Source organism: Plectropomus leopardus, chromosome 5 (genome assembly GCF_008729295.1).
Source record: "Plectropomus leopardus isolate mb chromosome 5, YSFRI_Pleo_2.0, whole genome shotgun sequence".
NCBI lineage: Eukaryota > Metazoa > Chordata > Actinopteri > Perciformes > Serranidae > Plectropomus > Plectropomus leopardus.
Genome location: NC_056467.1, coordinates 26,253,629 through 26,278,484, shown reverse-complemented (window position 1 = coordinate 26,278,484; position 24,856 = coordinate 26,253,629). Strand labels below are relative to the sequence as shown.

Here is a 24,856-nt window from a genome sequence, read left to right as displayed (position 1 = left end):
TTAGCTATGAAACTTAAGGGTGATTTTTACCCCCCCTACCCGACAGCACTGCACACAAACATACACACACCTCCCCTGCTGACAGCTCTAATAAGCACCAGCACACAAACTGAAAAACTCTTGCTCATTTTTGTCAGGTGATGGGGTGTTGCTGATCTTATTGAGTTTGGTAAATACCCCTGCAGACAGACATAAACAGAACCTATAACCTTCACGCATCTTCACCCCTCCACAGGAAGCAGATGATAAATTCCAGCCGAATGTATGGAGACAAACTCTATACTGCCTTTTATTTGTCTAATGAGAATAGAAATTCAGAAAGTCAGAAGGTAAACTACAAATAAAACATGTACATTTTGCATCAAATACCTACATATATTATTTAGCTGTGAATATCACCATATACTTCACCACCACTGCCAGAAGATGGCAACATCACATTATACATAGTGTTTTGCAACATAAATTTGTCATATTATGACAACAGCTGCAAGAATTTAGGAGACTATTAGCAAAGAAAAATACAAAACCAGAGTTGAGAATAAATCTGACTTAACTGTGAATTTGTAATTTCATGTCTATTAAGCTTGATTGATCGATATGAAGCTAATGTAAAGGACCCATTTTACAATGAAAGATTTTGAACATGTAAAATCTTAACCTAAAAGCAGACATTATAACAAACAGTTAAAGAAACTGTAAATCCACTTTGTATAATAATCGGGTCTTCAGTTACATACATGTAGAGAAAAACGTATTAACGTGCTTCTTGTCATCAGATCTGGCACTAAGCAGGAACAGTAACCATTATAAAACAGTAAGTTCTTACCTGTAGATACAGTTTTCAGTGTTCCGTTTGGTTTAAGCTGTCAGTTGAGCTACATACTGTAGCTGTGTTGTCTCACCAGTGGAAGACTGGCAGGCCTAATTAGTTCAAGACCTTATGTAATGACTTTAAATTTCTGCTGTGAGCTTGACTATTGCATCAGTGTTCATTTTTAGAAGCGAGGTCAAAACCTGGCCAATACATACTACATCTAATTGACAAAGAGCTGGACTGCAATACCAAATGAGTTCTGCACACAGTTGCACAGCAAAGATTGACGACCTCTTGTGAAGTAAAATCAGCCATGCATAACGTACAACATTATTTTCTGAAAATGCATTGATTTCACCGTTACATTTTTGACATTTTTTTTTCTGCTAGAATGTGAACTATTTTGTGGAAGCTCTCATAAAAGAATGAATTCTGCTGAAGCAAGCATTTACTTTAGAAAAGTCTCAACAAAGCCAGTTAAAACTTAGACTGATAAACTGTTGTGTCATTATGTTATTTCAAATGACACACAAACACCATTAGATTGATTGCAACCTCGTATTGGAATGTAAATGTTTAAATGTAAAAATGACTTAGAACTGTTCTCAGGCTTTCTAATGACAACACATTTTTGTCATCTTTATTTTAACTCAGAAATAAATTGGACCAGAGGCCTCATTTATAATACAACAGAGTGAAAAAATGAACAAATACCACAGGCACCACGAACAAAAATAAGACACTTAGATAGAAATGGCAATAAAAAGTAAATTCAAAGCCAAATAAGTAAAATACTAAAAATTAAAAATGATATTGTTATCCCAGTGGACATAAGTATCAATCATTCTGCCAGCACCATTGAGTAATACAAGTGATATATTACATGATAGAGACATTCTTCAATTAATATCAAATCATGGTGCTGCAAATGTCTTCAGCAACTGATGGCAGCTTGTACACCAGAAACCTGATCTAAAGTTTACCACTGAGAATTCACATACTTTTTTCTAAGTGTTTGTTAGTTTTCATTATTTATGCAGATTAAAGATATAAACCCTTAGTGCTGGCACAAGAAAGTGAAAGTCATTGCATACTTAAGAATAGTGAAAGCAGTAATCAACATGCCAAGAACTGGGTCAGAGGACTCTTTGGCAATAGCAAACATCATTAACAAACATGTGGCCCAGATTTTCAAACCTTCACTGAACATAAAGGAAGTTCATATGCTTCTGAAACAGCCTCCCTGTTATTCACTCTACGGGAACCTTCTTAAGAAATGTTTTCCCCCAACAGGAGAAACAGTATGTGACTGGTCAAGGTTCCATGTATGGAGCTGCCACCAAATAGCAGTCTGGTGGCCTGAAAAATCTGTGCAGCAGATGAGGTTCATCAGCATTTTGGCAAAGAAGGAAATCTCTCTCTGCCCTCTAGTGGCAAGTGAGTTCAGTAATTAATGGAGTGAGTTAGAGATTTTGTCTTTGATCAAAGAGTATGATTTCTCAATCATGAAAAGCATTTGTGTGTTTTTCATAACTGATAATAATTACAAATCTATCCATTATGTTATTAGAGAGGACTGTGGAGGAGGACTATGAGGTCTGATCATGCATGTGATTCACCAAACAGACTTAGTTATTTAACTCGTACAGGGGCTCTTTTTGCACTTCAATCTGATTATTCAGGTTGCGCGCACTGTGCATTTTACACAGTAATATCAGTATTATCATTAATTTATCTTATTTTGGGGATTTTTTAATATATTCTTTTATATCATTTTTTAAATTTTATAGCTATTTTATCATTTCTTGTTTTTTTCTGTCCTGTTTCTCTGGAAACTTGAATTTCCCTTTGGGATCAATAAAGTATCTATCTATCTATCTATCTATCTATCTATCTATCTATCTATCTATCTAAACAACTGTCAGTCAATTTGAGGGTGATGATTCCAATCCTGAGTTATTTTAGCATTTGATTCATAAATTGTTCCTTTAAAATGGATTGCGTCTCTACCTGCTCTCCAGGTCTTTGACATTGTCAAAGGCTAAACACACCTTGGCCACCATACCTGTGTCTGTTGCATTACATATTGTCTGGACCAGGAAATGAATATATTACAGTATAGGTCACACTATGCAGTCTGGTGTCAGCTTCATCTATAAACAGCAAAAGGTATCAAAAATAAAATACAGTGAACTGATCATAGAGTGTGATCTTAACTTGAATTGACAGGACATTCGATTGGGAAACTTTAAATAATAATAATAATTTAAAAAAAGGGCAGCCACAACATGGCCTTTACTATTCAGGTGGAATAAAGGGAAATGACACTCTGAATGCTCCTCAGGGCAAAGAACTGTACAGCAGCTGCCTCGACTTTGACACTGAAAGGGGACAAAAAGGACATATACAGCTTCTGCTCATATTGTAACAGATCTTTTCAAAAGCCATTCATGAAACTATTAATCATATTGATCTTTATTGTGCAGTAAAATTAGGATTTCAGCCTGAACCGTTAATGATTAAGGAGGTTATGCTGTACTACACAGACAAAAAACAACCAATAAGTCATTGTTTTAAATTTTTAGTTTTGCATCTTAAATTGCTGAGATTTCCAATACTTTAATTAAGTGTCTTAACTTTGTGCATTGTTCTAAACAAAATGACAAAGTTGGTGTAGCTATGTTTTTTTTTTGTTTTGTTTTGTTTTTGCCCCTAATACTTACTTAGTTAAATAAATGTAGACAAATGAAATAAATCATCTAAAGGAGAAAAACCGCAGAACACAGAAAAACACATGTTCTGAGCAGCATATTTAGCTGACCAGAACTGGTTTTAATTTACATCAAGATAAATGTGTCTACTCAAAGCAGAGCCATTTGAAACTGACCTACAGTTGCAAGAGCACAGAAGCAGGAAGCTATGATGTATTATTTATGTCAAGATGTTTACAAATTCTCATTTGTGGTACTGTAACGTGATCTTTTCTCTTCAGAATCCATTTCTGTGGGATATAACCTCTCTCAATGGGTGTATTCAATGTGGCTGTAACGGTTTTACTGACTTAATCTTTCTTTTTCAGGTTTTGTGTCACTTTGAACTCAATCTTGAAACAACTCTGGTATGTGATCGCTTTCTGGGGACTGCTCATGTCCTAGCTGCCTTCAGTAAAAAAAATATAAAGTCTCAGGTTGAGAAAGACTCTCTCATATCTGACCAGTAGGAAAATGGGTTTATTATACTGGAGTGCATAAATAGATGCATGGAGTCTCATGACACGATTCCTCATTTTGTCCATAAGGTAATTTAACTTGTCACTTGGGGTTTAATGTTTAAACATGCAAAGTTGTGACAACCCTTTTGGGATAAGTTTATCTCCAGCATGACTTCTCACTGAAACCTGCAGGGTAGGCAGGTCATTAAGGAAATTCAGCTTTGCTGTTCTGACTGCCTGTAACACCACTTAAATTGGTGGCAGTCACCCACTCCCCCTCTCACTCCTGGGTTTGGTTTGTTTACACTTCAGACAATGTCATCGCATTTTTTACTCCACCAATGTTGCATACAGCATCAATGTTTTTACCGTAGCTTGATGTATATTTTAGACGGTTTTTAAATAAAATCTGACAACTCCTTTTTTCCTTTTTTACTGTCTTAAATAGACTGTACATGTTAAGACAAAAAAGGTGCAAAACAAGACAGGCAAATAAATATATAAATTTGAGAAAAACAGTGTGCAAGATGCAAGTTTATTGTGGTCACACTACATTTTCTCAATGTTTAAGCGCTATAATTATGGTGGTTAAAGGGCACCTGGTTCCTCAACTGTGCTTCCTCAGATGAAGTTGTGCCAAGAGTATATGCACTTTTAACCAATCAAAAAAATTAAAGGTAAAGTGTGGAAATTTTAGGGGAATTTGGTGCTATCCAGCAGTGAATTGCACATTGCAACCATCTCATTCCTTCAGTTTTTATCATTCAGGAGATTTTTATGAGCAGCCGAATTATACACAGAGGTCTTCTCCCCAGAACAAACAAATCAGGCGATTAAAACAGCTATAAGCACAAATAAAACAGTTTTATGTTCCAAATCGATGAATCTTCAACATATTTTGGCATCTTGGTGACAGGCTGCTCACCCACAACATGCTCACCCCTTTTCTCTCATAAGTTAATGTGTGCCCACCTTTTTCTGATCCAGACATTTAGAGGGTTTTTAAAAGTGAGCCAATTTATCCGTAGAGATCTATTCCTTTAAAAAACAGACAGGGTGATTTAAACTGATCAAAAAATGAAAAAAAAAGCAATTTCAGCTTTCCCAATTTGATACTGGCAGCTAGTCCAACACATGCTAATGTGAAGTCACCTTTTTTGTTTAATAACCTAAGATCCATACATTCAGCAGCTTTTCACCGGTCTCTTCCTCAAAGGGCTCCAGTGATTTAAACCACTAGAAACATGAAAAAAAGAACTTTCACGTTACGAATAGCGTTACAAATAGCGTTACTCCAGCGCTGCTCATTATAGTTGGGCTTCTTTATGGTGACCTACGCAAAAACAGGAAAACAGGAATGGCCAAATATGGAGCCAGGGTTTGGTTTGTCTGTTCTGGCCTACTGTAGAAACATGGCGGTGCAACATGTTCATCTCCATAAACTAGGATCCACTTCCTGTAAATATAAAAAGCTCATTATAAAGTACCAAAAACCTAACGTTTCTTATTTTCAGGTACACTAATGAAAACAAACTAATAAATTATATTCCATTTCTGCCAATAAATCACCCTCTGTTTTACGCACTAGTCCGTTAATGAGTATTTTGAATTATAAAGTGATGATGCGCAAAAAATGCTGGCCAAATAGAGCCATTTGGTCCTGCTGTGTAAAACTATGACAACCCTTGATCAGCTTTTAATGCCCAGGGAGGTTTCACAACATATAATATGTCCAATTTAATATTGCATGTTTACAACATATTTATTCTTTCATTGTGCAGCCAGATAATGGTGTTGACATTATTGTTTTGATAAATGCATTGAACCAGATTGCCTTGCAGTTGTCTCATGATGATTGTGGTGTGATAATAGCTGCAGTGATGATCATAATGACCACAGGTCCTGTGAGTGAAAGATTCTGTGAAATCAGAGAAAGGAAAAAGTATTTTTTAATACGCTGCATCTTCTCAAAAACATATCGGTGTATGCCATAAATAACAAAAGCACACACATTTCTCCAGAGCCTATCACATGCTAATTTAAAAGAAAATGGGGAAAACAATGAATGTGAACTCATGATTCATAAAGCATGATGCACTTAATAAAGTGCTTTAGAGTCTTCAGTTTCATCTTACAATGACATGTAACTGATAGAAATTAGCTGTTACTTGCAAATAAAAAATAGCAGCATAGATATAATGTCTCAGAATGATTGATATTAAAAAACATCAGGTTTGACATTGTCTAAATAATGTACATTTTCCCATCTAAAGTGTAATGCCATTTGTCAGTTATCTACTACTGATTTTTTTCTTGTCACAACTGCAAGACTGCACCCAATCAGGTAAAAATGATTTTAGGGTTTTTTTTAAGTCTTGGAAAACTGCTCTTTCAAAGAGATCACAACAAAATGCAATCTCAAAACATGTATGATTTGTTCAAAGCGTCATTGACAAACTTTTCTCCCTTGAAAATCAAATGTCAAGGGGAGGAAAACATAAACACAAAGTGTCTTTTGTTCTTTTTGCCTCTGGATATGGAAGAAAGAGATACGTTAGAAGGAGGTTTCTTAGCAACTGTGCATGCTCACACTAACCAACTGAAGACTGATGTTAAACATCATACTTTACGTACATGGCTGCTTTCCCAACATCAGAGATTTCACTTTGAGACGTTGATGGAAAAAAAATTGTGAGATATAAAAATAAAGTGATATCATATCTGTCAGGCTCAGTAGCAGGCAGGGTTTTTCAGGGCTTGCTTCCTAATCAGAAACAGCTTTAATATCCATGTAGGTATGTACATACAAGGAATCTGACTCAGTTTATTTGTTGCTCTCAATGTACAAAAACAGAAATAGACACACAGCTAAAAACAACAACAACAAGCTGAACAGGGTATACATAAACATCTGACTAATTGGAACAGATATAAATATTTACACACTTTAAAAATCATTCTTGACTATTTCAAACATTTAAGCATAAAACTTGCAGTGAAAAAATAAGATGTATAAAGGCTGGACACAGAACATTTAAAGAATAGGGATATTGGATTCCTTGAAGACCCTTTGGCTACAAAGTAGAAAAGAGGGGATTGTGGGAATGAAATGGCCCAGTGTGCTTTTCATGTTACATTACCAAAGGGCCAGCTTTGCAAATGCATGTTTCACTCTCAGTAAATGATATTATTATGACAGTCAATAGGGCCACTGTGGCTTTTTATATCCTCCATATCCACTCAAGTGATGTGGATATTTTCCTTTGGGTTTCCAACAAACAGCACATGAAACATTTTCAACATTGTATAAGTTCCCTTATGTAATACATAGTTTCAGCCTACTACTGTGGTAATGCTAGCCTATTTTATCCTCTCCTGATTTCAGTTTACATTAAGCTTGGTCTCATCTTTTGACAGTGTCATAGTTTTTAGACAAATCTTTACTCCAGCATTTTCTAAAGCAACCCAGATCATTACACTGTATTAGACTCTATTCAATTATGTCATGGATGGATAAATGAACGAGGCGACTGGGCACAGGTCCAGGGGCCAAACATGTCAGGGGTCCTTGTGGCCGTCACTTGCAAAATATCACCCAAATGAACATGTACTGACAAGGAAGAGAGTCAAAATGACCACAAAAAGACTACAAAGAGATGCAAAGGAACTGCAAAGAGACATAAGATAACTACAAAAATGGACAAACTAACACAACAGAAAAAGTGACTGCAAAGAGACACAAAACAAACACAAGTAGACACGAAATTACCTCAAAGAGAGCCAAATGACTAGAAAAAGACAAAAAATGAAAGCAAAGAGACATAAAAACCACTAAAGGATACCTAACCACTACAAACAGACCACCACAAATGTATGTCTTGCTTTTAGGTATAGTAGGTGAGGTGGAGCACCCCTTTGCCTATCTGTGGCCAAGGGCCCATTGTCTTAATTGTCTAATAATGTTCCCATGACCTGTGTGCTTGTAGTAGTATGTGATGGTATGAGCTGGACTTAATCAGTCTTAAATGGCAAGTAATAATTGAGGTAAAAATGTTACCTTGTGCACTTGATTGACATGTAATTCATGTAGGTCAGCTTTATAAAATAAAACTTTATTTCCAATCCCAGGCTATGGAAGCAAGGCTGGCATAGCCCATATCCCTTGCGACATCTTATTTGGCAGTCTTAGGTCCAAAAACAAACAAATAGGCTCTCTTTCCACACAGATAAATGTTCAGTGTCTCCCATCATGCAATTTAGGTCAGGGTGCATATTTATTTACCCCAAGGCACTTGTCCAAATTTAGACATTGTTTTTATTCCCTTGGTGTCCCCAGTCTCATTGGACCACTAATACCATAAAGCTCTAATAGTGGCAAGGTTCTTTTTTCTTTTTTTTTACCTTAACCATAGAAGGTATCTTATTTGAAACACATATTATCGGGGACATGTATTTATATCTGATCTCCTCGGTTTGATAGGTAGCCAACATTTTTTATGTATTTTTTACTGCATTGTGTTGTACAAGCTCAACGATGCCTCTCTCGTCGCAGCAGTTTCGGTATGATATTTTTTGTGTTTTCTTATGTTTTATATTCACACAGTCATAGCTACAACACTTAAGAGCGGTGAATTTAACAGAGGACTCCAGCAGGAGGCGTTTAGAGCTGTTAAGCCAGGGCAAGTAATAGGAGACACCTGACTTCCTTCCTCTAGTTAGACACGTGATTGCGAAATGTTTGTATTCCTACATCTGTCTTTTAAATGCCCTCCATTCCAGGTAGGCGTCCCTCATTTTTCTATAATGTTTAAGTGTTTGTTAAACTTATGTACTTATGAGGGACACATTGTTTTCCAGTTTGTTTGTTTGTTTGATTTCATAATATAAGGGGCTTATTTTCCCGACAAAGTGACTAAATAAACAAGCCTTCGACATTGCTAACCAACTTAATCACGAGGATAATTCCTGCACAGCTCGTGGCATCTCTGTTCCCTTAAAATATGACGATTTGAGGGGATCTTATGGCCAAAGACTTATTTTCCTACAACTTAAGTATTCTGCACGAGGCTAATGTAATAAATAACCTAGTTGTATTACTCTTGAACCTCTTGAAACCTCAAATTTAGCCTGTGTAGACCTAATATAATTTGCTTTCATCGTTTTAAATGGGAAAATGAAACAATATATATGACTTGAAACATGATGCATACATCTCAACAAATATTTTTTAGAATGTGTAGCTTTATTGCATGCATTCTCTGATGTGAATATTCAGTCAGTGTTGTTTTAACCACTATTGTATGAAAACCTCATTATTCTGTCTAAGATTTATAAAAGAGATTTTAACAAGAGCTTAAGATGTTTGGGTTTTGTAGAAATGTTCATCAATAGCCTGCAAGTGGCTTCATGTTTTTAGTCAAAATAGATGAATACATAAATACTTACCACTGAAATTTCAGTATGCCCAGTCAATTTGCTTTAATTTGCTTACGAAAAAGAAAACAAATAAACAATTAGGTAGGTATTTCTTTGCCGCCCCTTTTTTTTTTATCAACAAAACGCAACTTATGATTGGAAAGAACAATAATTTAAAACAACTTCTCTGAAAAAGTAAAAGCCCTACTTTAACAAGAAATTTAACAGTGGATAGGCTGACGGGTTTATGGAAACTACCCCTCCCTCAACACTCGTTACACAAATCCAGAGAGTAAAGGAGCGGTGATGGCTGAAGATGCGTTTTCTTCTCCTCAGTTTTGAGCGCGCAATTTGTGCGCGAGGCGGACACAGTATTTGTCAGCTTTTGTTCCCACCTGATCCGACGCGTGTATTTTGCAAAGACGTTTGCAGGGCAGTGATACTTCCTCAGTGCCCCTACAAACGAGAGAGCGAAAGGGGTGGGCAGTGGTTTGCATGACATGCCAGTAAGTTACAGTAGAGAGTGAAAGTGATGAGAACCCGACCACGCAAGTTGATTGCTGCATCCTCTGGTTTTCCGACAAATGGTTCTTGAGGAAATCACTACTGGAAAGCAACAGCAGGTAGGTAAAGTTCCAGTGTTTATTCTGTGCATGATTATTTTGGGCGTAGATTGTATATACTGTATGTGATTAGGAACCTTTCTTAAAAACTGTTGAAGTGGATTTCTTTCTTAAGCAATATTTATTTCAGTCATGTTTTAGATTATGCTTATAAATATTTTAGTTTTGTTTTCAGTTTATTAGTAAAATGTTTCAACAATGACTTAAATGGAAAACGCATAACATATTTTTGGCCAAATAGCCTATGTCCTCAAAAGAGCATTTCTCAACTAAATGTATTTTCCTACATTTGATATTTTAAATAATATTAAAACATCAAAGCTTACAATGAAACTTGATCTAACATCCTCCCCTGTCTTGTTATCTCTCATCCACTCTCAGCTGAGACTGTGATGCTGTAGCAGCAATGTCACAGCTGTATTACAGGAAAACTGACAACTCCTCATACAGGGACCGCATTCCTCTGCGGATTGTGCGGGCTGAGGCTGAGCTCTCTACCCTGGAGAGGGCCTACCTGGGGGCTGTTGAGAAAGGGGACTATGCCAGTGTGAAACAAGCCCTAGAGGAGGCTGAGATCTACTTTAGGATCAACATCAACTGCATTGACCCCCTGGGCCGCACTGCTCTGCTCATCGCCATTGAAAATGAGAACCTGGAGATCATTGAGCTGCTTCTCAGCTATAATGTATATGTGGGTGATGCCCTGCTACATGCCATCCGGAAAGAAGTGGTGGGTGCTGTGGAACTGCTGCTCAACCACAAGAAGCCACGTGGGGAAAAACAGGTACTGTAGATCTATGGTAACACTCCACACAGTTTACAATCCCACAGGTGTTTGTCTTATAGTCTTTAACTTTATTGTTAATTGCTAACATGTCTTGCAGGATTCAATTTAATTTTTCTTCATTCTTGTCCAACTTGCCCTTCACAAAACTTTCTTTGAGCTTCTTTGCTTCTGCAACACAATATGAACCAACCTGCTCAAACAATTATGCCCCATGTAATTACCATATACTCATGATTGATACTCATCCGTGTACAGTTTCCAGAAGCCTTTGTTGTGGTAATGACATCACTGAACATGGTTAAATTAGTGCCTCACTGTCAGCTACTCGTACCAGCTAGGCTTAGAAAGTGTTTTCCATTATGCGTTTTTGTATCACATACACGCTAATTATACAGTCTGTGTAAATTGCAACTGCATGTATGTCCCTGCCTGAACAGAAAAAGGAGTCAGTGGGCACAAGTACAGTATGTGATACCTTGTATCTGCTCCAGTGGGAAACATTTTAACAGTCCGCCTTTGCAACAAGTGGGACATTGTGGCAGACTTTAAGGATAGCTAATATCAGTTTGGTTATTTCTTTCATCTTCAATGAATCAATTGACCCCTTAGAGTAAAATTTTTACAACAATGTAAACTTCTTCTTTTTATTACATAATATAGTATATCACGGTTCAGTTTTTTGGGGTTTTTTTTTGTCATTCAAATTTTATTTTTTTAATTAATTTTGGCATCATTTGGGGTGACAGAGCCTTCCCCAGGGCTGCTACCAGGCTCTGGAACTCCCTCCCCCAAGAGATCCGTGACTCTGATTCCCTCGCCATCTTTCAGTCCCGCCTCAAAAACACATCTCTTCTCCTGTACCTATTCCTAGCCAAAACAAAAGAAAAAAAAATGACATCTATCTTAACACGCAGCTACAGAAACCCACGACCCCCCAGCCCCCAGCCCCCTCGGCACCACAATCCCTCCTCACACATGTACATATACATGCATACACTATATAGTATACACATACTGTACATACATGAACACCTCATCCCCTATCACCCTCCACCACCTCTAAGGTGTAACTTCTCTGATATTAGCCACAAAGATTTGCCATGTTTGACTAGCTTTGCTCAGTTATGCATTCTGGCTATAATACTTTCAAAGGCATAAGCCTCTGACATGAGTCTGTAGTTAAGCTTTTTTTTTTTTAAATAAGTTACCCCCAGCTGGTCAAATCTGTTGACTCATATAGCGTCCCTGAGATACAGCCTGTCCAGACTTCACTGTGCTCTTCTGGACTAGACTCCAGCACTCCACAACCTGTAGAGCAAAAGCAGCTTAAAAAATAGATTTTAAGATTCTGGTAACATGCCTTCTTGTCATTGACATCATCCCTAGTTGAACAGCTAATTTTAAGTCACTGGAATGGCACAATATAACCTTTATTGTAATGTCAAATTGAATTAAATGACTTTAACAGTGAGGGTTTTCATTCATCCAATTCTTTAGTTTAAAACTAATGGAGATAAAGGAAATAATTACATTATTTCTACCATTCTTTCCAGACAGGTTTCCAGACAGGTGGTTATTTTAGGAATCCAACTCTTACTTTCTGCTCGAAAATTGCAGCACTGATACTCTTTGATGTGCTGCTGTGGGTTTTTCTGCCACAGCTTTTACAACAAAAAGTAATCCTCCACTGTTTTGTTCAACTTCTTGACATCTTTTAAATATGTTTTTCGACGCTGCTGGGTCTCGCTGTAATGGATTTGGTGTATTCTGTGAAGAGAGGGAAAAAGAAAAAAGGCTGTAGTTGTTTCCAACCAGGGAGATATTTGAGGCCAGCTGAACCACAAGCCATTAGCTGTGTGCTTGCTGTTAGACAAGATAGTCTGAGACCCAAGACAGATGAAATTAGATCCATTCAAACCACTTGTTTCGGTTCCTGTAAGTGGTTTAAAAACCTTTTTCTTTGTTGAACTATCTGATAAAACAACAGCATTCTATAAACTGATTCTGTTTTATGTCATGTTTGTGTGTTCCTCTTTTGGTTTCCTTAAAAGGTACCACCAACTCTACTGGACAAACAGTTTTCAGACTTCACCCCGGACATTACTCCAATCATCCTTGCAGCCCACACCAACAACTATGAGATCATCAAACTGCTCGTGCAGAGAGGTGTCTCCATACCTCAGCCACATGCTGTGCGCTGCAACTGCGTGGAGTGCGTGTCCAGTTCAGATGTAGATAGCCTGCGTCACTCGCGCTCTCGTCTCAACATCTACAAGGCCCTTTCCAGCCCATCTCTCATCGCCCTCTCCAGCGAGGATCCTTTCCTCACGGCTTTTCAGCTCAGCTGGGAGCTGAAGGAGCTCAGCACAGTGGAGAATGAGTTCAAGTCAGAGTATGAGGAGCTGTCCCATATGTGTAAACAATTCGCAAAGGACCTCTTGGACCAGACCCGAAGCTCAAGAGAGTTGGAAATAATCCTTAACTACCGCGATGACATTAACCCTCTGATAGATGAGAACACTAATGACTTGGCCCGACTGAAGCTGGCTATCAAATATTGCCAGAAGGAGGTAAGCTTTTGTTGATTAAGATATCCTCTTTGTCACATGACCACATACAGCAGTACAATAACAGTACTGGCACACATACAGACAAACTGAGAACTGCCAGGTTTTAAAGCAACGAGTACTACAAGGAATAAGTATTCTTTGAACAACATGGACTGATAACAAGAACAGTGCCAAGATGAGTTGTAAATGGCCTGAGATGGGTGGAGATTTCCTTCGGGAGTTGGGAACAACATATAATTGCCAGGCTGGCTCTTAGCAAAGCATTACAGTAGCACTCTCAGACAGTCCCATGACAATTGGATAATTGGGGGTAATGATGGAATAAGTGATGACCATTTCCCTGAAAAACATGCTCATAATATTTTAATTAGGGAGGAGAACCTTTTACTGTCTTTTAACATCTTTGGAGTATTTATCCCATGGATGCAATGCCAGCATTTGTTATTTGTTTTGAAATAGAGCCACTAAAATTTACACATTGTGATTATACAGTGGCAGGAACAGAAAAAAAGTCAAGAAACAACTATTACATTTATAATGGATTATATCTATACATTTATATGTTTTGCGTCTATTTTTTGCTTAACCCTTTGAAACCTGAGCAAATTTGATTTCTTTAGAAAACATGAGGGGAAAGGCAATGAGCAACTTGACAAGAAATTTCCCAAAAATTGCAGGGAATTAGTAAAAGGTATAAGTTATAAATGACCTAAAAAGTAGTTATTTTATTAGAAAATTATCAAAAAGCAATGGAATGTCCAGATACCTATAATGTGTGTGTGTGTTAATTTTCAGGATTTTTCGGTGCAACTGTTTTGTTTTGTTTTTTACTTTTCTTCTTTTGCTTGTTTCAGGTAATTTTTCTTGTACCTATGTACTAGGAAAGAAAATGAAACAAGTTTACACAAGTAAAACAGTGTTCAGGAATGTTCTGTTTGTTCCATTAAGCTTCTGGGTCTTATTTGTACACAGCAGTTGTATAGTGTTTGCAGAGTTTAAGGGTCATAGTGTTTTTACTTTTCTTTTATAATTTAATGAGACAGTTGGCAATGTGAGAGAGACCTGTGTGACTCTGCACGACTGGTCTGTGGCAAAAGGTTTTACAGCTGAACTTGAAGGGCTCAGTGGCTATTTGTTTCATCACAGGTGGCATGTTTCGGGACAAGATTCATTTATCTGCAGTAAGATCAGACTTTTTTGAGACCTAAATGTTTTAAAACTCAGCTTTACTTGAGCTTTGGAAGCAGAAATGTTTTCAGTTTTGAACCAGTAAAATCCTGGAGCCATAGCAAATTTGACAACTTCACCTTTTAAGTATTTGTTCTATATAATTTAGAGAGAGGCTAAGTAAAGAAAAAACAGTTAACTTGATAAAACAAAGAGCCTAATGGTTTTTCCCCATTTGTGCTCATGTTAGCTTAGCGATTAATTGTAGCCATTATTTATGTGCTTGTCCTTTTGGTTGTTGCATTTTAAGAGGAAGTTGACCTGCTTTAGTAAATTCTGACAAGTTATAACTTAAGTCTTTGTGATTAATGATTGTGACATCTATGATTTTGCAAGTTATGCTCAAGAAGATAATAGCTACAAGTCACATTTTCATTCTTTAATGCATCAGGGCTACTTCAAACATTGTTTTACTCCTAGCAAATGGGATTTGCTCTCAATCCTTTTTAAAGACACGACTAAGAAACACCGTTTAGTCAAAACCACGTAGCCTTTTTTCCTTCTAACTCTGATAGTATCCAGAGAACTGAAACATTGTTTGGATATGTAACATAATGTGACAGACTGTAGATTTGACATGGACTTATCTGTAATAACTTGAGATTTGGACTTGCCCTGGAGGTCAGTTTAGGATTTAGATTGTATTCACACCAAATCAGGCATTGTGGCAGTTCGCTGCAGGGTTGTAATGCCATGTGGGAGTGCCATTTAAAATGGTCCATTTGTGGAGGGGTGCAGGGTGGAGATCGACTATAGATAGCTATTTACAAGTACTCATACACAAACAAAGCAAGTGCTTTCCTTTGTAGGATAGTCCACACAAGCTACATACCTTATTTTACTCACTGTAATTTTAATTTGAGCTAACAGGACTTGATATTACAATCCCTTAGAATAATCAGCACTTGTGATGTCTTCAGAGGGCAGAGGTAATCACTTGCTATAATATTTAACAATGTAAAGAGGCTGGTTCCCTTGTACAGCAGGTGTCCTCCAGTCTGATCGCCGGTATGATTGGCCACAGCAGTGTAAACTTTTTTCAAAAGTTGGTTCTGTTTCAACTTTTCTCTGCAGGCCATTGCGGGGTTTTTTTTGTTGTTGTTTGTTTTTGTGGTCCCACCACAGCAGGTTTGATGCAACTACTCACATTCAAAAGAATGGGATGACTTGAACCACCTGATTATACATGAATGCAGACTTAGGGTGACATTTAATAATTTTCAAGTTGAATTGTTAAATACATCAAACCTTGGATCATATTGGATGATCACTAATATCACATTAGGCCATTACAATGGATGTAAGAAAACATAAACTTAGAGTTGCTATACCTACCAAAAATGGTAAAAAAAAAAAAGTGAAAGTATTTGCTGTGGAACTGATTTAGATCATGCTCAAGTAAACTAAATAATATTAGCTTAATTGATAGTCACAACACAGTGTGTCATAAATGTGCCTTAGGACAGAATTAATACTTTTTTTTTTCAAAAATGTTCTCAGACAAACTCTGGTTCCTCCAGATGCCACCTTTTGCCTCCAGTCATGTTGTGACAAGTCAACATCTCACAAGGACAGATAGGAAACATTAAAATCCTCAGATTCTGCACTGATAGATGACCTCATCCTCCACAATTTAATGCTATATAGTACCATAATGGGGATCCATTTTGCCGTAACTTGGTTAAGATGTAATTAACTTGAATCACCATCTGCAGATGTCCAGCTGATCTTTATATTACATCTCAGTCAGTCGCCTCTTAACAAAGCATTAGAGAAAACTCTACACGTTTACCCACTTGAAACTTTTGTCTTGCATGCTTACAAAATAAAAGTCTGTCATTAATTTTTTTTATCTCAAGAGTCACATGTAGTGTTTTCTTATTCATGTGACTGGCTGTTAGATAACTTGTGATAAAAAATAATATAGACAGCATAACCAACTCATGTGCTGCACATGATTTCATTAGTGGCTTTCCTTTTTACTAGTCCAATGAGATGAAGAATGTTCAGGCATGTGTTTTCCATCCTTAAATGGTGCTATTGTTTCAGGTTATCATCAGCAGGTGGTGACTCTGCAGTTTTTGTAATTTTAGCATCATACGAGGGAGAGTTTTAGACTGCTGAAAAAGCATTCTGTGTTACATCTGTGTAAAAAAGAGTTGTTTTGGTCCAGGCATTTCCCAGATGTCTGCTGTTGGTCCCTATACAAATTACCAGTGTATATTAGGCAGATGATATCTGCAGACATGTAGCATACCTGTGGGAGCCTGTTGTTTCTGATTAGCAACTGAAGATCCGTTCATGTGTTTGTTACGTGTCCTCAATTAGAGGGGTTCCTGAACGATGGTTTTAAATGCTTCAGAAAGGTGCTGCATGTTAGGTATTTGAACAAAAATTAAGGGAGCTGGTGTATTTCTCATTGAGCCTCCTGTAAGGGACAGACAAGCTTGCTGTTTCGACGGAGAATCTGAAGTGTTTATATCACTGATTTAGTGGCAGTTTAGACTCCATAAAACCGACATTAGATTATGGTTCTGAAAATAATCAACATTACTATATTTTGTAAACAATATAAAAAGGGATAACCACTCCTACTAAGCATACCTGAAGATTAGACACTTCAACATAATAATGTATAAAGGTTTGTCCAGTGGTGTAAGCAATTTTGTTACTTTGTAGTTTTGTTTGCAGAGATCATAATCAACAGAAGTTTCATTTTTATAGTTTTAAAGAGAGTTTTTACATTTGTTTCATGAAATATGCTCATTTAATCAAAAACATGCAAATGCTAAGTTCTTGCATCATTTTTAATTTTTAAGATAATCATACAAATAAAAACTTCACAAGCCAAAATGCAGCAGCAGGGTGAAACTATGTAGTGCAGTGAGCAACATGATGCTAAAAATTTATACCCAACCTTTACTCCTCCACCAGGTGTCTGCAACTGCTTGTACCAAAGAGTAGCGCGGAAGTCAAGAGCACTCACTCCACAGCAAAAAATAGTGACCAAACCTTTCCTAAAATTACATTGCGCATTGATTAGGAAAAAAACAAAAATAAACAAATAAAAAATGGACTGCTTGACTTGAAGCAATCTCATCGACTGAGAGGTTTCCCGACTGATGATTCAAATCACAGACTTCAAAGGGGCCACCCTACATTTTGTTTAGTGTAACTGTTTGGAGGACATGGGTGGAGGTAATTTAAGCTTATTTGCATTTGTTCTGACTTGTCCACCATTTTCTAAATGGATTTCTAAGACAAGGTGCTAAATAAAGGAACGTTTCATTTTAGTTAACATATCTTTCTTTGTCTCTCCCTTTATCTCAGTTTGTCGCTCAGCCCAACTGTCAGCAGCTGCTGGCATCTCGGTGGTATGATGAGTTCCCAGGCTGGAGGAGGCGTCACTGGGCAGGAAAACTCATCACATGTATCTTCATTGGCCTCCTCTTCCCACTGTTATCCATCTTCTACCTGATCTCTCCAAAGAGCCGCTATGGCTTATTCATCCGTAAGCCCTTCATCAAGTTCATCTGTCACACTGCTTCCTACCTGACCTTCCTCTTCCTGCTCTTCCTGGCCTCACAGCATATAGCCTCTGCGCACCCGGACTTTCAAGGCCCGGCACCGACAACTGTGGAATGGATGATTCTGCCCTGGGTGCTTGGTAACTACAAACACACATACACTAACAGACAGCTGTTTATCCTCATGTTATCATGAACTTTTGTACATCTGTGCACTTACTCTAGTCACACACATTTGGAAAAAGTCAAACTAAAGTGCATGACCATACGTATGATATTGTACTATCTATACTCTGGTTGTTTGTCACATTTTTTCCCTGTGGATACTTGAGTAACGTGTTACAATGACAAATGACTTTTGTTGTTCGTTCTTCTCTCTGAGGCTTTATATGGACTGAGATCAAGCAGATGTGGGATAGTGGTTTTGAAGACTACATAGATGACTGGTGGAACTTAATGGACTTCATTATGAACTCCTTGTATCTTGCAACCATTTCTCTGAAGATCGTTGCCTATGCAAAGGTACTGTACATCTTACATTGCATGGCATTTAACAGGATATCAGCATAGGGGACAACATCAATTCAGACAAAACACTTACAGTCACACTGCTCTAACTCAGTCAAAGTGGATTTATATTGATTAAACAGAATTAGCTTGGCTAATACTGCAGATTGTTACTTTTGTGTGGTGCATAGTATTGAAGAGCCAGTATTGACAGTCTCTATATTTACATGATGATTTTGTAGAACAAAATAGTATTGGGACCTAGTACAGTGTAAGTTTGCTCTGTAGGTAACATATCAAATATTGCAGATTTTTTACTTAATTTAAACCTTGTATATTAACCCCACCTTTTAACTTTGACGCAGTCTGAATCATGGTTTACCTTTGCAAAAAAAAAGAGTTAAAATTATATTTGTATTTCACAGTAGAGGATTCAGATTGTGTGCTGGAAAATAAATTTTTTGATGGTCGTCTATGTATTCATTGTTCTCCTTTTCTTTTTTTACAGTACAGTGGACACAAATCCAGAGAAAGTTGGGAAATGTGGCACCCTACTTTGGTTGCAGAGGCATTGTTTGCCATTGCCAACATCTTCAGCTCCTTGCGCCTAATCTGCCTTTTCACTGCCAACTCTCATCTAGGCCCCTTACAGATCTCACTGGGCCGCATGCTCCTGGACATTCTCAAGTTCCTCTTCATCTATTGTCTCGTGCTGTTAGCATTTGCCAATGGCCTCAACCAGCTCTACTTTTATTATGAAACAAATCAGCCCGGTGAATGCAAGGGTATTCGCTGCAATAATCAAAACAATGCCTTCTCAACGTAAGTTGGAGTTCTTGAATAAATGACAAATCTGCATTCTTAATAATTAATATGATTGGGGTTTTTTTTAGCTGCGCATAATGTGATTTATGGTTGTTTGCTTTTCAGGCTGTTCGAGACACTGCAGTCATTATTTTGGTCTGTATTTGGCCTGATTTCCCTCTATGTAACCAATGTGAAACCAGATCATGAATTCACTGAGTTTGTGGGCAGTACCATGTTTGGCACATACAATGTCATCTCCCTGGTAGTGCTTCTAAATATGCTAATTGCAATGATGAACAACTCCTACCAGCACATTGCTGTGAGTGCTTTAGCTTACCAATATTACAGTTTTGCCACTCTAAATTGTAATTGTGTTCCTTTGCAAAGGCTTTTGATAAATTGTTGTTTGTTTCTCCTTTCAGGATCATGCAGATATAGAGTGGAAATTTGCAAGAACAAAATTATGGATGAGTTATTTTGAAGAAGGGGGAACTTTGCCATCTCCATTCAATATAATACCCAGTCCAAAGTCAGTTTATTATCTAATTGGATGGATAAAGATGCATTTGCTTATGAGGTCAAGCCTAAAGAGGCTTGAAACCTTTGAAACTTTGGGGGTAAGGAGTTACCAGAGATTTGCTCTGAACTGCTGTATGTTGCTGCCTCTTACCTCTTCTCTTTAGGAATGTATCAGTCTATAAGTTAATGTATATAAAAAGACTTGCTGTTGAGAAAGGGCAAGTAAAATAAGAGCAATTCACCCTACTTGCACAAAGGGGAAAAAAAACTGGCTTAATGGACCTTTTTTTTTTCTTTTATTTCAGAGACGTGCAGCTGAAAATGTAAGATTAAACCATGAGTATCAGGTAGTAACTTGTTTTCCATAATTTACTGTAAAGTTTCGATTTAATATTTTTGTGTTGTTAATGACATTTTTGATTAAATTTAGTTTTAAATGAATTTGTAGTTTTACATTAAAACTAAACATGTTTTTATTTTTAGGAGGTTTTGAGGAATCTCGTGAAACGGTATGTAGCTGCAATGATCAGAGATGCCAAGACAGAGGAAGGGCTGACAGAAGAGAATTTCAAGGTAGTATGCATTCAATTACCCATGTCTTTTTTTTTCTTCTTTTTTTTTGCTGTGTTATCTCTGCTGTTGTTTAATCTTCAGCTCTCAACAATTGATAGGAGCTCAAGCAAGATATCTCCAGCTTCCGCTATGAAGTCCTGGGAATGATGAAGGGGAAACCTCAAGGTGGGGTAGCAGGTAACGTGGCAAGCTCCACCTTGGCTTACCCTGGAAACTCATTCAAATATTCTCCTAAATTCCCCATTGATGACCCTCAACAGAAGCTGAGCATGTTTGATATAACCACCCTCACCCTGCACAGTGGAGCTGCGACCACCAGCTCTTTGGGTCCAAACAGGCAAGCCAATGGTTCATTTATTGCGTCCAACACAGGACAAAGTCAGAACAAGGCCTCCGTGAATCTCTCAGATCCTGTGTCCCCCCAGAGACAGAGCAGACCCCTGCTTCAGAAATGGGATGAAATAAGCCCACTGTCAAGGGAGGATACATCTGGATCTGATGGACAAAACCAAGAACAATTTAAGACTAAGCAAGTGACTGTGGAAGTCTTAGAGAAAGTGGAGACCGACATTCAGGAGATTGAACATGCTGGCAAGGAACACAGTAAGAAAGTGAAAAATGGGCCAAAAACATATAAAAATTGATCTGTGTTTGCAAGTGATAGTTGTTTATTTTGTTTTTAAAACCTTTTTCGGTTAAATTTAATTCACTCATGTTTCAGAATCAAAATAATCTAATTCTCTCATGGCAAAAAAGCCCATTCAGTTTAAATGATCTTGTAGTCTGTTATACAATTAATCTTTTAATAACATTTTATCTTACATTATATTATGTCCATTCACCTCTGATCGATAGAAGATATACAACAAGACTGAGAGAGGACTGACCACAGTAAGTGCTAACTTGATGCTCAGGGAATCATGAAGCAAGTTAGTGATACATATTTTACCTTGAGCATTTTACCTCTTACTGTAATATGCAAAAATATCTAAGATCACTGCGTCTGTAGAAAAAAAATATATTACTCCTCATATGCTGACATTATCCGGTCATTTTTGCTTAATTAAAATCCATTTTGCAGGAAGACAAAATGAAAAAAATGAACCCAGAATTTAGTCGCTATTAATACTGGATCAAATTCTGTATTGAATTCGGACAAATTATCGAGCTGATTAGCAAATAATGTAGTACCTATCATATTCAGAGATTTGGGTCAACTCTTTTTTTTACTGCACCAATGTTTACTTCCAGTTCAGTTGTTGTAGCAGAAGAGGCATGCAATGTAATCCAGTTGAGATAAGTTGCAAAATTTATTCCTCAGCTAGGTGCGCCATATACTGTACCTTGCTTACTTTGCAACTTTATTACTTGTACTTGTACTAATGTAATGAAATTACTCTGAAATTAAATAAATGAGATTGCTAATTCAAAAAGCAGTGTTTCTAAATTTTTTGAGTCATTTTCAACACAACATGTTGCATTTATATTCAACTTGCTGCATTCTCTCCATTTCAAAATATCCATACTGGCATTAATAACAAAAATTAGCAAGCAACATTGTGCTTTGCTAATAAGGAAATTCTAGTCATCTTCTGTTTCACTCCACCATTGCCACCCTAACCTACTTTGGGTAAGAGTGAATGATGTACTTCCAATTCTGTTATTGGAGCAGAAGAGTTACACTATATAATTTCGCTGTAATTCCTTGAAACATTTATTCCTACTACCTGCACCATATACTATATCTTGTTAGCTGTGATACAACTTGTAATGAAATGACTCTGAAATCAAATGAAATAGATTGATTTAAAAAAGTGTTTCCCTTTTTATTTTATTTTTTTTTTCAAGTCATTTACAACACAACATGTTGCTCCACCTTTCAACTTGCTGTACTTTTTCTCCATTTCAGAATATGCATACTGGCATTACTAACACTAAGATAGAGATTAGATGGCACAGCGACAGAGAAGAAAACAACTTGTTGAACTGGCCTCTCTCTTGATTTACTTCCTGTTGAAATCTTGTCTCTCATTTTGTTTACAGGAGAAAATATTTCAGTAAAGAGTTTGTTACCTTCTCTGGCTGTATATAGAGATGACCCGTTAACACGATGCACTGGGCACACTGTTTGCATAGACATCCTCCTCCTAAGAGATTTGGCTCTTGTACTTTGTGTCCTGTTAGAGGAGCATCATACTTGAGATTACTTGAGGTATACTCTCAATTGTGTACTTAATTAATACATTTATATCCTGCCTGTTCAATTAATAGTATCACTTATAATTATCCAATAATTTAATAGCACAAACCTGGGAGGGGCAATTCTGCATGTTGATGGTGATTTCACTAGCAAGGACCACACCTCAATAGGAAATCATTTTGACAATTTATTGACCTGAATGTAGATTTGGTATAAATATTGATGTTGAATTATTGGAATGGATGGTTGAGTGCGGTGTGGGCACGACAGACCCCCTAGGACCCTACGGAGAGAAGGAGGAAAAGGAAAAGATCGAGGGAGGGGGGAGAGAGGTGCAGAATAACGAGAACAAAAGGGGGAGATCGGGTTAGGAGGATATATAAGCCGGAAGAGGCACGGTTGAGGTGCGGTAGAGGTGTGGTCCTGCTCCTGAAACTCTGCTATATAGCTTCACTTAATTACAAAGTTAATTTAGGAGGAATAAAAGAATAATTAGCTTGTGTTAAGGTTTTACCACTTATCAAGCATCAAGAGCCCTCTAGTGATGTGTGAGCATGTGAAAAGACCGGTGCAGTGCTTTGGGTGAAATTAAAAATGTAAACAATGACATCACTGTGTAGAGACTGCACCCACTTATGATACACTTTTAAAGTGGAAACATAAACCTCAGCAGAACATGTAATTAAAACTGTTGTCATACAGGCCCACCTTTTAGCTGCTTTTAACCCGCAATGACTGACATAATAATTAGTATCTTACTGTTCTAAGTATAACTTTAATTGCTTGTGGTAGCAGTTATTATCCATTGTATCAGTGTTGTTCTACTTAATTCTTTGAAACCCGGAGCGACATCACTTTTCCTGTGCTGCATTCAGATGCCTTTTGCAAGTGTTTAAACCTTTGAATTCTAAGCAAATTGGTGAGACTTCTTTCAAAAACATGGGGAAAAGAAAATGAGCAAGAAATGTTCCACAAACTGCAAGAAATAATTCGATTAAAAAAAAAAATCACATTTATAAAAACTAGGGAAAACAGAAAAAGAAAGGGGAAACTGTATTTTATTTATAATTATCCTAATTCAAAATTTAAAATGAGGTTATGAAATTATATAAATTTTTAAGCACTTATTTCATGTCTTGTTTGTTTTGCTTATTCATGTTTTTTTTTGTTTGTTTGTTTATTGGGCCTTCGTTTAATTCGGGTCATTTTCTCATTCTTTTTACAATTTTTTTTTTACTAATTTAGGGGTCATTTCTTCTTTGGTTGCTCATTGCATTTTTTTTTAAAAAGAAAAGCCAATTTCTTTAAATTTCAAAGGGTTACATTCCTTACTATTCCTTATCCTGTATTTGCACAGATATTTAACTTCACACTTTCATAGCTTTAAGCTGCAGACAACCTGAGGTGTTGAATGAAGTCTGGATGTTACCATAGCAGCTGAGAGCAAATCACACTATCTTTAGAAAGCCAATCAACAGAGTCTTTGGGTTTTTCTACTATAATTAAAGAACTCTCTCAATTTAGATTGATTTCTTTCCCTTTTCCACTTAAAAGGAGCTTACCACAAAGATACAAAGGGAGGAAACTGTACTCAGGATCAAAACGCACTTTATCCGTTCTTTGAGGCACATGCAGTGTTTGTGTGTGTGTGTGTGTGTGTGTGTGTGTGTGTGTGTGTGTGAGAAAGTCAGTGATTCACATAGTGTTCTGATACAATGTGTAAAAGCCACACTGCATTTCATTATCACTGCAGCATGTTCAACTGTACCGTTATTTCTCCATGCAAGCGAGTGAAGTACGGGTCTTTAGTTAGAAAATTGGCTGCTCACTGGAATGTTGGGATTGTAAAGTTAATGTATTCCAGTCTGTGAGAGACGAAAAGCCCGGGAAGGGATTTTATGTGTAAGTGCTTTCCCAAAGGCCTTGACTAATGAAGTTCATAAGCGGCTTGCAGCCTTGAAAGTGTCATCTTTTTAATGGACACGTGGTTGCTGAATGCTTCATTTTCTGATCTTTTCAAGTCACTGGTTAAAAATACACATATATAGGCTTAATACACAAATACACAAACAT

General features: G+C 37.2%; 1 protein-coding gene across 3 annotated transcripts; it reads left to right on the top strand.

Annotated features, from left to right (window-relative positions):
* Nucleotides 1-10,469: 10,469 nt before the first annotated feature.
* trpc4b (transient receptor potential cation channel, subfamily C, member 4b) lies at nucleotides 10,470-21,536 on the top strand. 3 transcript variants are annotated; one of them, XM_042486725.1, is made up of 11 exons: nucleotides 10,473-10,850; nucleotides 12,905-13,423; nucleotides 17,981-18,317; nucleotides 18,560-18,699; nucleotides 19,193-19,506; nucleotides 19,615-19,810; nucleotides 19,914-20,108; nucleotides 20,316-20,357; nucleotides 20,494-20,583; nucleotides 20,682-20,748; nucleotides 20,844-20,937. In XM_042486725.1, exons 1-11 carry the CDS (start codon nucleotides 10,473-10,475, stop codon nucleotides 20,858-20,860), a joined length of 2,295 nt encoding a protein of 764 aa, XP_042342659.1. In that variant the 3' UTR covers nucleotides 20,861-20,937. The 3 variants fall into 3 exon arrangements, with proteins under 3 accessions (XP_042342660.1, XP_042342659.1, XP_042342658.1); XM_042486724.1 differs by having other exon boundaries at nucleotides 20,682-20,760; XM_042486726.1 differs by having other exon boundaries at nucleotides 10,470-10,850; nucleotides 20,682-21,536.
* The last annotated feature ends 3,320 nt before the right edge of the window (nucleotides 21,537-24,856 follow it).